Raw genomic sequence first — 12,496 nt, 5'->3', positions numbered from 1 at the left:
TTGGAAAGGAGCCTAGAGATCATGTAACTTAGTCTCCTAATTTCAGCAATGAAATACTGGGGTGCCTGCCGAAGGTCACAGGGCTTGGGACCCAACCCTCTTCTTCACTTACAGTTAGTTAACCATTGCAGTTGGATCATTGAAACCCAGAACGTTAACTGAAATTTATTGTCTTTTCTAATTCTGCACTGTCTTTGCTTTTTGTTCTGCAAAAAGAGTCCTAATGCTCTTTTAGAGCTACCAGGAGGTGCTTCCAGCTCCCCAGTCATATTCCAAGGAGGACAGGATCACGGAGTGGGGACAAAGGCCTGGGTCAGGAATCACATGACCTAGATTATGTCTTTGCCATTAGTTAATGATTTGGAAAGCCACATAGTCTTCCTAGGTCTCAGTTTTTTCACACATAGGTTTTTAATATACATAAGATAACGTAGAACTCCTGTGTTAAACACAGCTGTAGTTCCCAGAACGAACACTGTTGTACTCAAGTGTTTCTGTGGATTGCATAGCTCAGAACTGCTGCATACCCTAATATGCAGAGTAAAAATAAACACAAAGCTGTCATTATTTCCAGAAAATACACTGCTTCTCCACCTTTAATCTTGCATAGGGGATCTTCCAATTTAGCGGTTTCAGGTCCATCTCAAAAAGATAGATTAGCTTTCCCGCAGATCTGGTAAAGGAAAGGAGGTGCTATTTGCGTTTTCCACATAAAGAAATTAGTAATGATATCCTTTATACATAGAAGAGCTTTGCATAAAGCTCGTCGTTGTCAAGGGCTCTGTCGTCTTGGGTCTTGCTAAGATAGCACATTTCCCTTTTGTGGCTAGGTAGCTTTGCTTTGGATAGCTCATGTATTTAGATGAATGTCACAGACATAAAGTTCAGTGAAAAAGGACAGACACGAAAGAGTAATGCTGCATAATTCCACTAAGTTGAAGTTCAAGAATAGATAACACCAATCGGTGGTAATAGGGGTTAAAACGGGTTATTTGGGGGATGGGAGAGGATGGGTATTGACTGGCAAGAAGCACAAGAAAGGTTTTCAGGTCTGGAAATGATTCTAGACTTTGATCTGGATGGTGACTGCTTATACAAATTCTTTTCCTGCCTGTATGTGTACCTAAAAATTATTTTGAAAGAGCTCCATAGTATTAATTTGAATGACTAATCTTACTCTAGGTCCCTTGACATAACATTATAGCTTCTGGAAATTGGCAAATACAGGGTCAAGTTATGAGAGCAGTCTTCCTCCAGGGGGATTAATATTCCTTCTTTTTCCTCTATTGATAGCAGCATTTTTCACATTCTATTCTTTTTCTTTAAATATAATTTCTTGTTTACATTCTATTCTTTTTGCTCTAAATGGGTTTTAAAAGATGATGGCTAAATAATTTAAAAACTATTTTTAGCCATGATTACTACCTTAATGTTGATTATTTTTTTAAGCTGTCAGCCGATGAAAATCAATTTTTTCCCCACACCAATCAAGATCTTTTCTAACTCTAAAATTGCATTATTTTATGATTTTAAGTAATGGTATATACATTGATATACAGAAAGTTCACTAATTCTCTAGTTCCTTTGTAAAAATGTTCACGTTTAACCATTTCACATGTTCAGACATGACCTTATAAGTTTGCTTTCGTTTTTTTCCCATAAAGACATATCATGGGTCTATTCTGAGCAGAGCAGAATGGCAATGAGAACGTTTTTCTTGGCTTTACTTTAAAAGGTCAGCCATCCTTGATTTGGTCAACTTTCAGGCTGTTCCCTCCTTGATTTCCACCAAAATGTCTACTGATCTTTTTTGGTCCCCGGTCAAATCTCTTACTCCCTGTGAAACAGTCCCCTGTCACCTCAGTCAGCGTTTACTGCTCCCCTCTGGGCTCCCACATTTGGGCTCTGCTTCCTTGTTACACTGCCTCCCCACCTGCTGGCATCGCTGAGCACTGATCACACCTGCTTCCCCAACCATCCTGCAGGCTCCATAAGGGTGAAAATCCTGTCTCACTGTGATCTCCCAGGACCTTACATGGTGGGTTCTATAGCCCCGAGTTAAAGCAGGCCTTGCCATGCCGTGGTGAAGCGGGCTGTCTCTGCCTAAAATCCAAGCTCCGCCACCCACACAAGTGTGTCACGTGAGGAAGACACTTACTCATTATCATACACACACACACTGCCAAATACTGAGCTAGATATTTAGTCTCTGGGAATCTCACCTTTCTCATCTCCAGAATGGGACTAATAATAATCTCTGTCTCAGAGCTCTTGTGAGAATTAGCATGAGCAGGTGCAGGTGAAGTACTCAGCACAGTGCCTGGCACGCAGTAAATGCTCAGTGAATATTACTGATTATCAGTTAGTGCTTACTAATTCTTGCTTGCGGAGGGGATGAAACTCATGGCGTGTCAGTGGCTGGTTCTTGCAGGGTACCTGTTCATCAGCCCTTTCACACTGGCATGAGCCATGGGATTTCTGTTCCTGAGTTGTACCGTTCGCTCTTGTCCCATCCCCAGGAGTGCAGGGGAAAAAATGGATAAGAAATACATCCTCGGTTGTCATGAAATAAGTTTCAGTTCTTTAAATCTACTTTGATTCCCAAATAAAATTCTATTATTGAAAACAGTTCAGCTTTAATGATTTAAAAATAAAGAACAAAGAACTTTTTATTCCCAGATTTGTCATTCTATGTTAGCAGTACATGATTCTAATCCCAGCATGGTGTGTGTGTGTGTGTGTGTGTGTGTGTGTGTGTGTGAGAGAGAGAGAGAGAGAGAGAGAGAGTATTTGGGGTATGTTTGGATCTCCTCTCTCTGTATGGCCTCGCAGTAAGTGGGAGTGGATACTTCCTGACACCATTTTTCAAGTCCCATTATCTACCCTTTTGAAAGATGTTGAGTATCAATTACCTTATTTGGGTCCATTGTGTGCTAAAAAAGTGCTGAAATAGCAATTTAATGACCTGTAAATACCTCTTAGTGATAAAATACTAGGAATTGAAAATATTGATAAAAAGAGATTTTAAAGAGAAAGTTGGGCAATCCTAAAGCATAGTAACTTCCAAAATTCCTTTGTGCAGAAATTTTTACTGTTAGTAAAAGGCAGTACCCTCTAAGGTCTCCCTACAGCTGATATCCTCACCCTTAAGCAGCTCTTAAATCCTCATCCTCATGTACCTCCATGCTAGCTAATGCCACATTTATAAAAATGAATGCTTTATGGCACAAAAACAGACACACAGATCAGTGGAACAGAATAAAAAACCCAGAAATGGACTCACAACTATATGGTCAACTAATCTTCAAGAAAGCAGGAAAAAAGACAGTCTCTTCAACAAATGGTGTCGGGAAAACTAGATGGCTACATGTGAAAGAATGAAATTGGACCACTTTCTTAGACCATACACAAAAGTAAATTCAAAATGGATGAAAGACCTAAATGTGAGACAAGAAACCACCAAAATCCTGGAGGAGAACACAAGCGGCATCCTCTTTGACCTTGGCCATAGACACATCTTACGCAACACGTCTCCAGAGGCAAGAGAAACAAAAGCAAAAATGAACTACTGGGACTTCATCAAAATATAAACCGTCTGCACAGTGAAGGAAACAATCAACAAAGTGAAAAGGCAACCCACGGAATGGGAGAAGATACTTGCAAATGACATATCTGATAAAGGGTCAGTATCCAAAATCTATAAAGAACTTATCAGACTCAACACCCCAAAATCAAATAATCCAATGAAGAAATGGGCAGAAAACACAAATAGACACTTTTCCAAAGAAGACATCCACGTGGCTAACAGACACATGAAAAGATGCTCAACATCACTTATCATCAGGGAAATACAAATCAAAACCACAATGAGATACCATCTCACACCTGTCAGAATGGCTAAAATTAACAACTCAAGAAACAACAGATGTTGGCAAGGATGCAGAGAAAGGGGAACCCTCTTACACTGCTGGTGGGAATGCAAACTGGTGCAGCCACTCTGGGAGACAGTATGGAAATTCCTCAAAAAGTTAAAAATAGGGGTGCCTGGGTAGCTCAGTCGGTTAAGCATCTAACTTCGGCTCAAGTCATGATCTCATGGCTCGTGAGTTTGAGCCCCATGTCGAGCTCTAGGCTTACAGATCAGAGCCTAGCGGCTGTTTCAATTCTGTCTCCTCTCTGTCTTTGCCCCTCTCTTACTTGCATGCATGCACGCACACATGCACTGTCTCTCCCAAAAATAAATTAACTTTTTTTAAGTTAAAAAAATGAATGCTTTATTTTAAAATAGTTTTAGGGGCACCTGGGTGACGCAGTCAGTTGGGCATTGACTCTTGATTTCGGCTCAGGTCATGATTTCGTGGTTCATGGGTTTGAGCCCCATGTTGGGCTTTGCATTGACAGTGGGAGCCTGCTTGGGATTCTCTGCCTCCTCTCTCTGCCCCTCCGCTGTAAGCATGCTCTGTAAATAAATGAATGAATGAATGAATACAACTTTAAAATAGTTTTAAATTTGTTGAAAAGTTGTAAAGATAGTGCAGAGAGAGAGAGTTCTCACATACCCCCCTACTTAATTTCTTCTGTTGTTCATCTCATGTGTGAGTTGAATAAATTTGTTACAACCATGGAACAGAGCATTGGTACATTACTGTTAACTGCCTATTTGATAAATTTCTGTTTAAATGAAAAATAAAACCTGCCCGTATTCTCTGAATTCTCAACAATTGGTAATGTGGAGAAGTCCTATTAGGTGTGAGCTCATTCGGTAGGAAAATAGACTTAGCTGTGCCATTTAAAATGTCTATGTTAGAACAGCTAATGCCTGTATTTCACAATATTAAAATATTTAACGATCTAAAATATTTTGAAATATTTTAAAATGTTGATCTCAAGTGTGAAAAAGAAACTTCTGGTGAAGAACAGGATACTCTTCTTATCATGAAAGTTGATCCAAATTAGCCTTTAAAACAGGAAATTTAGACTTTCATCTGGGATTTGCCTAGCAATGTGTTCTCATCTACATGGAAATGCAAAATTCAATGGAACCGGCAGTATTCTGGGTGTTGGGAGGAGAGGAGAGTTTATGTTATGTGCATACTACTCAAAAACAGTGAAAATCCCCTACACATTCATGATTTAAGAGAAGTACAATGGCGGTGTGGCCAACTGTGCCGACATATGGTTCCTGATTGCAAATATGGTTTGCTCTACTAACCCAACAATTACAAAATTACAGGTGAATTTATTCAGTCAGAAAAAAAAGATATGCATATGTGTGCACTGCTCTGGTCATTGGCACCGGCCCAGGCCCTTTCCAGAGTAGAGGTAAAGACTGGAACTGTAAATGCATAATAAAGAAAGATAACAGCAGTTAATTTCTTATGCAGCTATGAATTTAACATTAAGGCTTTAATTCTTCACTCACTCAATCTCTCCATCTGTCACCTAGAGAACTATGTAATTTTTGTTTTGTTTATTTTTGTTTTCAGGAGAAAAAGTAGATTATTCTTCAAGGGTTTGGATCAAAAGCAGAATTTTTATGGAGTGTCAGGGAACTGGATATGTGGCTGGAAAGAAAATGGGAAGTGGATGTGTGTCTCTAGCCACAGAGACAGATTTGAGATTTAGACTCTCATTCCTATATCTGTGATAGTCAGCCCTTATATGTTTCGCAGCATTTAAATTGTTCAAAACTAAGCCCTGCAGCATAAAATCGCAAAAAAAGAAGAAACACCATACATTCAGTTCCTCCCTCGGCTTACCCCTTCTTTGAGGAAGTGAAGTAAAGAAGGATTTTACATTTTCACTCTGGCTTAGCTTCAAAATCAGTCTGTTTCATATTTCTTCCTGCCTATTGCACTTTGGCCAGTATGAGCAGGGTAAAGTAGGGTCAGGAAACATATGAAAGAGTCAGTCACTGCAGGATTTGCATTTCTACCTGAAATTAGGATAGATATTGCAGGAGGGAAGAATGGAGTTTATCATTCCATTTTTGGAAGAAGCCCATAAGGATTTAGGGGCTGGTGTATGTTGATTGCCTTTTGTCATTCAGTTTAAGATTTTTCTTGTTCTGGTATGTCAAGTGATTTAAAAAAAAAAAAAACAACTTTAAGTTTATTTTGAGAGACATAGAGAGTGAAGGAGTGGAGAGAGAGAGGGAGAGAGAGAATCTCAGGCAGGCTCTGTGCCTTTTTTTTTTTTTTATTGTCATAAATTCATTTTGGCTCCTTTAGAACTTCATATAAATGGAACCACACAGTATGTATTCTGTTGTGTTTGGCATTTTTCTCAGCACAATGTTTTTGGGACAAATTCATCTTTTTGTATGAATGTATCAGTGGGTTTTTATCATTATTATTACTGCTGAGTGTTATTTCATTGCATGAACAGTACCATAATTTATCCATTCTGGGCTGCTTCCAGTTTTTGTCATTAAAATTTAATGGTTGGAATAACATAAGCCATCATTGTCTTCCTTCTGTTTTGAACTTCCTGCAAGGCAACTTAGGGTTTTGGGCCTTTTTTCTGATTAATAAAATGATTAAGTCACTAAAGATACATTCTACCACACACAATACCCACCTTTCCATACATTTCTTATTGTTAGTGAAAATTACCAGTTTATTTGAAGCTGAAAACTTTTTTTTTTAATGCAATAGGAGCAAAAGATAATTTTAGCACCATAAAAATTAGAATTTAGGGGCACCTGGGTGGCTCAGTCAGTTAAGTGTCCGACTTCAGTTCAGATCATAATCTCACAGTTTGTGAGTTTGAGCCCCGCATTGGACTCTGTGCTGACAGCTGGGAGCCGGGAGCCTGCTTTGGATTCTGTGTCTCCCTCTCTCTTTCTGCCCCTCCTCTGCTCATGCTCTGTCTCTCTCTCTCAAAAATGAATAAAATTAAAAAAATTTTTTTTAAATAGAATTTAGCTTCTTGGCACTAAGTTTTATTTTGTGAAGGAGAAACTATGGTTTTAACTACACCATAACTGTAATATTCATTACTGAGACTGCCATACTGGCCTCTGGAGGAACATCCAATTTCAGGAATAGAATAAAACCTTGGATTGCGAGTAACTTGCTCTGCGAATGTTCTGCAAGACAAGGAAACATTTCTAATAAATTTTAACTTGAAAAACGAGCGATGTCTCGCAATACGAGTAGAATGTGACACTGGATGTCACAGGATCCCAACTGAGCCAATGGTTCTTGAAATTCGCTTTGATATACAAGTGCTTTGGATTACAAGCATGTTTCTTTCTGGAATGAATTATGCTCGCAAACTAGGCTTTTACTACTTAGAATATTCTGTTCCTTCACAAAACATCGATGTAGTTGCTACAGATGAAATCAGCTGTGTTTTGCAGGCCTTTATTTGGCCCTAGCTAGTATGTAAGTCTCTTGCTTCTCTTCTATTTCTCCAAAATGATTATCTGAGGGGACTGTAATTTCTGATTGATTGATTTACTGACTGATATCAGGGGAGTTCTGCCCCTGGGAAGTGGGGCAAAATAAACTTTATGTGAGATTCCAATTAAAGTGGCCATGCTTGCTATTAAAGTACAGGAAGAAACACATGATGTTGTTTCAACTTTTTATTACAGCTTTTCTCTGACTTTATTTTTCTTTATACAGTTGATGGACTCGACAAAGCTTCCATAGCAAACTCAGATGGCCCAACAGCAGGCTCCCAAACACCTCCCTTCAAGAGAAAGGGGAAACTCTCCACCATTGGTAAAATCTTTAAGCCTTGGAAATGGAGGAAAAAGAAGACCAGTGACAAATTCAGAGAAACCTCAGCAGGTATGAATATCATAACTTTGTTAAAAGATGAGTTGTTAAATCTTTGAAAAGATAACCAATTGTGTCGTATAAGGCTTTTTTCTCCCAGAAAAGAAAATCCATATTTGAAATGAAATTAGTTAATTTAAAGATGAAACAACCTAAGAGTTCTGATTTGCCTCCTTTTCCACTCACTGACTTTCAAATATATTCTTATTTTTAAATATATACTTGTAAATTCATACAGAAAACTAGTGTGGAGGAAGGGAGAGGTGAAATAGAAAATTAGAAGCAGAAATGTTATTTGTCAACATTGTAGCTGAAGTATCCACGTGCACACACACACGCACTATTGTCTATCTACTTAGTTCCAGCAGTACAATCCTGTTTGTTAACTTAAAAAACTTTTTAATGTCTTTTTTGAATGTATTTGTTCTGTGGGCAAAATCTAAATGGCTGTTTGAAGGAAAAAGGTTGCTGTATTTATTGTTAAATTTAAAATTTCCATCATGCCTTTAGGACAAGTAAATGGTTTCTTTCCTAAGGGAGTCATAACACTGCTGTTGTGAAATTTATTATAATTATTTTGTGGATTTGTTATACTTTAAGAATTACGTTATTTCGCACCTTTCATGTTAAACATTATTTAACCTTCGTGTTAAAGCTTCATGTGGACTCATGGAAGAGATGGGCTTTAGATCTCGGGCCAGAATTAAGCCTAACTTAAACAGGTGTCCAGTATCAGTGGGATTATCTTTAAGGTAGAAAGCCATTTATCTCATGATAGAAGTTCAACTTTCTCTGTGCTTGTTGTCTAATACAGTCCCTTCATCAGAATTCCTCATTGCCCCAAGGTTAATATTGTCATTGTATGTGCAGGGTCATAGAGCATATCTTACTGGTCTGTGCTGACATGAGAGTTGGCCTTTAGTTCTAGGGCAATGAAATAAAATAGAAAATACCCTCAGGGGCCCTTGGCTGGCTCAGTCGTTAGAGTATGCAACTCTTGATGTCAGGGTTGTGCGTTTGAGTCCCATATTGGGTGTAGAGATTACTTAAAATCTTTAAAAAAAGAAAGAAAGAAAATACGTCAGATAGCACAAGGGTATGGAATTGGGACATTCCTAACAAAATTGTCTCTGATGCATTTGCAGCTATATAACTTCTTTGAGCACTTAATGTTTAAAAAGATATAATGATACTGTATCTGGGATTCATGTCAAAATAATCCTGGAGGTGGGGTGAGTATAGATGAAAGAAGACTGACCACAAGGTGGTAATTGTTTAAGCTCAGCAATGGGTAACATGGGGTTTATTATTCTCACCTCTCTACTTGGAGATATTGGAAATTTCTATAATGAAAAGATAGAAAAAAAGAGAGATTTGGTTTAGGGGGCAATGAGATTAGCTTGGTTATTAAATTTTCTGTAGTTTCTAATTGACTTCTGGGATGAGGAGGCAGTGGGAAGTGGACAGAGTGCTGTGCTGAGTGAGGACACCTGGGTTCTGATATTGTCCTTGCCCCCTAGGGGCCATGTGACCTTGGGGAAGTCAGATCAGAGTTGAAGGAGTTGAATTCTAAAGTGCTTTCAGTTCCAGATTCTGTTGTCTCCTTCTAACCCCCGGCTGGATATCTTGTTCTCCCTTGTTCTTCAGTTGTGAATGGAACCATACTGGTCTTCTTAATTGTCCCCCTCTTGGATTTCCCTAAGCACTGAGAGAATATGGCTCTTCAGGCGACCGTGGCTACCCAAGATGGGAGTGGGGCTCCAGAGAGTAGCAGTGAGAAGATACTGAGAAGGGAAGGTGGAAAGAAGTGTCTTCATTTGTGTAGCTTGCCCTTTACTTGAATCTAGGCTGCTAACTTCTCTCTCCCTAATGTAGAAAGGCAGCTACCAAGAAATTCTCCTTCACCTTTCTTTGTCATCCCTTTTTAATTATTTTAACAGTAGATAGTCTGTAACCCTGAATATTTAAGATTAGTCCTTTTAAACAGCATTAAGTATTATTTTATGTTATCCCATCTTTATTGAGGATAGCCTCCCCATCTTTGTCTTCTGTTTTCTTTTCAGATTCACACAGGATTTTATAGAAGTGTATGTAGCTCCAAGGAGTTATTTGTGGATACTATATTCCTAGCTCCTAAAGCTACCAAAGTGCATTAAAAACCTGAAAAAGTTATTAGATGTCTTTCTCTCTCTCTTTTTTTTTTTTGTATCAATATTGTGGCATAGCAGAATAAAAACAAGCCAAGTAGATGTGCTAACAAATCTTTGTGAATTTATCTGCTACATTTATTTTTGTCCTTTCTTTTTAAACCCATATTCTTAATAATATTTTACTTGTATTTCAAGTTATGAAGTGTCCCATTATAAAGTATTTTATTATCACCTTATATATATGCTTATTTTAATGCTGAGCTTTATGAAGTGTATCAGTAAAGGCTAAAATACAGGGAGGCACAAAATGGTATAACATATGTTTTATTCACATTGAGGAAAGATGTCACGTCCTCAGGAAAACTGATGCATTTGGAAATAACCAAGAGAAAGGTGTTTTCTTCTTTAATAAATTGTCCCAAACAATGAGCTCTCGTTGTTTGGATATGACCCAGGCCATGTGCTATCTGGCAAACTATAAAGTACACCGTAGGCACATCCCACAATATGTCGGGATCCGAAAGAAGATGCATTTCTTCCAAGAAAAGTAAATCTTCTCTGTTTTTCCTTCTAAACTCCTGGCATTATAGTCGCTTGGATGTGGATCTTACTGTGTTTCACTACATAGTGATTAATACTGCTTTTCCTAGTCTGGGTTTCTGTTGTAGGATTTTTAGTTGGTAACAGATAGGATGCAACAGTGATTTATCAATGCCATTGTAATAAATGCCATTGTAATCATATGGTGGTGGTAGTTAAGAAGGCTCTTATTCAGAGCATGGGGCATGAGACTCTTGATCTTGGGGTTGTGAGTTTGGGCCCCACGTTGGGTGTAGAGATTACTTAAAAATAAAAATCTAAAAAAAAAAAAAAAAAGAAGAAGAAGAAGGGTCCTGTCCTCTGCCTGCTTTGGTGGTCCTTGAGTGTCAGGTATATTTTGGAGGGCCGTCCTGTTTGGGACTGTGCCCTGACTTCATGTTCTCTGGCCTTATTTTAAAGTGGAAAGTTACCTGTATCTTCAACTCTGTTTAGGCTGGTCCGTAGGCTGTCAACTTCTAGGATAGGAAAACAGTCCTCTTGGCATTTACTTTCCCCTGGGGCCTCTTTTCATCATCTGGGTGCAAGGGCCCTTCTCTGGTCTTTATAGTTACATCCCTTCTGTATCTTTAGAACTCCAAATGTCATTTATACTTATTTTCCTACACAATACTTTCTTCCTTTTTTTTTTTTCCTTCCTGTTTCTCTGGGGGTGGGGTGTGGGTAGTGGCTGAGGCTCCTCCCTCTGGATCTTTAAATATGCTTCCATCTCCCCAAAGCTAAGAACACAAACAAATCCCGTCTAAACACAGTTGTTCCTCTAATTTCTGCATAATCTGTTACCATCAAGAGAAACATCTTGGGGCACCTGGGTGGCTCAGTCAGTTGAGTGTCCAACTCTTCATTTCTGTTCAAGTCATGATCCCAGGGTCATGGGATTGAGCCCCATGCTGGGCTCCACACTGAGCATGGAGCCTGCTTAGTATTCTTCCTCTCTCTCTGTTGCCCCTCTCGCCTGCTTGCATTTTCTCTCCCTCTCTCTTCTCTCTCTCTCTCTCTCTCTCTCTCTCTCTCTCAAATTAAAAAAAAAAAAGGAAAAGACCAAACATCTTGAAAATACAGCCTGTGTCACTGCTTCCACGTTCTCTCCACGGGGTCATTCCTTTCCCTCTGGCATCTGCCCCTGTGTCCAGCGCTCCTCTGATGACATTCCAAGCCTCCCAACCAGGAAATTCAGTGTCATTCTTTCATTGCCATCCATTCCAAACTCTGCAACATTAGCCATCACTGGTTAGTCCTTCCTTGATTTACAAAAGATGTCATTATCTTGGTTGTCTTTGACTTTCCTTTCTCTCTCTTCTTTTCTCTCCCCTCCCCCCTTCTCATATCCCTTAAACCTTTTAAGGAATTTGCTATGTGTCTTAACCTGTCTCTTTCTTTGAATGTGCTTTTCTCATCTCTTCTCATATCTTCCAAACCAAGCCTCCACCCAAGACCTAGCCACATCTACCCAAGCACTTGATGGGTAGCAATGCCTGAGGAGTGCATGTTAACCTCAGATCCATTCATAAGTTCTACATATATCACCGAAAATGTGATGCATGCCAGGCACTGTTCTGGAGCTGGGTATTCTTCACTGAGTGAGTAAGCAAGGTTCCTGCCGCTCCTGGAGCTTTCATTCTAAAGAGGTAACGTGCTGATAGATGCTATGAATGAACACAGAGTGAGGGAAGAGGCAGTAGGAAAGTACTACGTACAAAATACATTCCCATGCGAAACAGATCCTTGCCAATCCCAGCTATCCATGCTGTTGCAGACATGGCTTTCTTTGGCATCCTGACTTTGAACCATGGAGTCCTTTGACTTTTCCTTGCCTCTTACCATCTTCTACGTTCCAAGGGTTCCAAAACCTTTCATGTGTTTTCTCCTAGTGCAAGGTCTCTACCATTAGCCTTTCTTCTCAGTCCCCATTGTCTGATCCTTATCACTCTATTATTGCAGGTAGCCTCTTTGCTGTATTTA

General features: G+C 39.2%; 1 protein-coding gene across 10 annotated transcripts in view; it reads left to right on the top strand.

The window, feature by feature from the left end:
- Positions 1 to 12,496, top strand: part of PHACTR2 (phosphatase and actin regulator 2) — a 267,344-nt gene that overhangs the window by 161,310 nt on the left and 93,538 nt on the right. For all 10 annotated transcript variants that reach the window (XM_053222155.1, XM_053222154.1, XM_053222159.1 and 7 more), the window contains exon 2: positions 7,632 to 7,799. In XM_053222155.1, coding sequence (XP_053078130.1) covers positions 7,632 to 7,799 — 168 coding nt within the window. The remainder of the gene's footprint in view (positions 1 to 7,631; positions 7,800 to 12,496) is intronic.

The sequence above is a fragment of the Acinonyx jubatus genome, chromosome B2 (assembly GCF_027475565.1).
Source record: "Acinonyx jubatus isolate Ajub_Pintada_27869175 chromosome B2, VMU_Ajub_asm_v1.0, whole genome shotgun sequence".
Classification (NCBI taxonomy): Eukaryota; Metazoa; Chordata; class Mammalia; order Carnivora; family Felidae; genus Acinonyx; species Acinonyx jubatus.
Note: the sequence above shows the minus strand (reverse complement) of the source record. Positions and strands in the feature narration are given on the sequence as shown.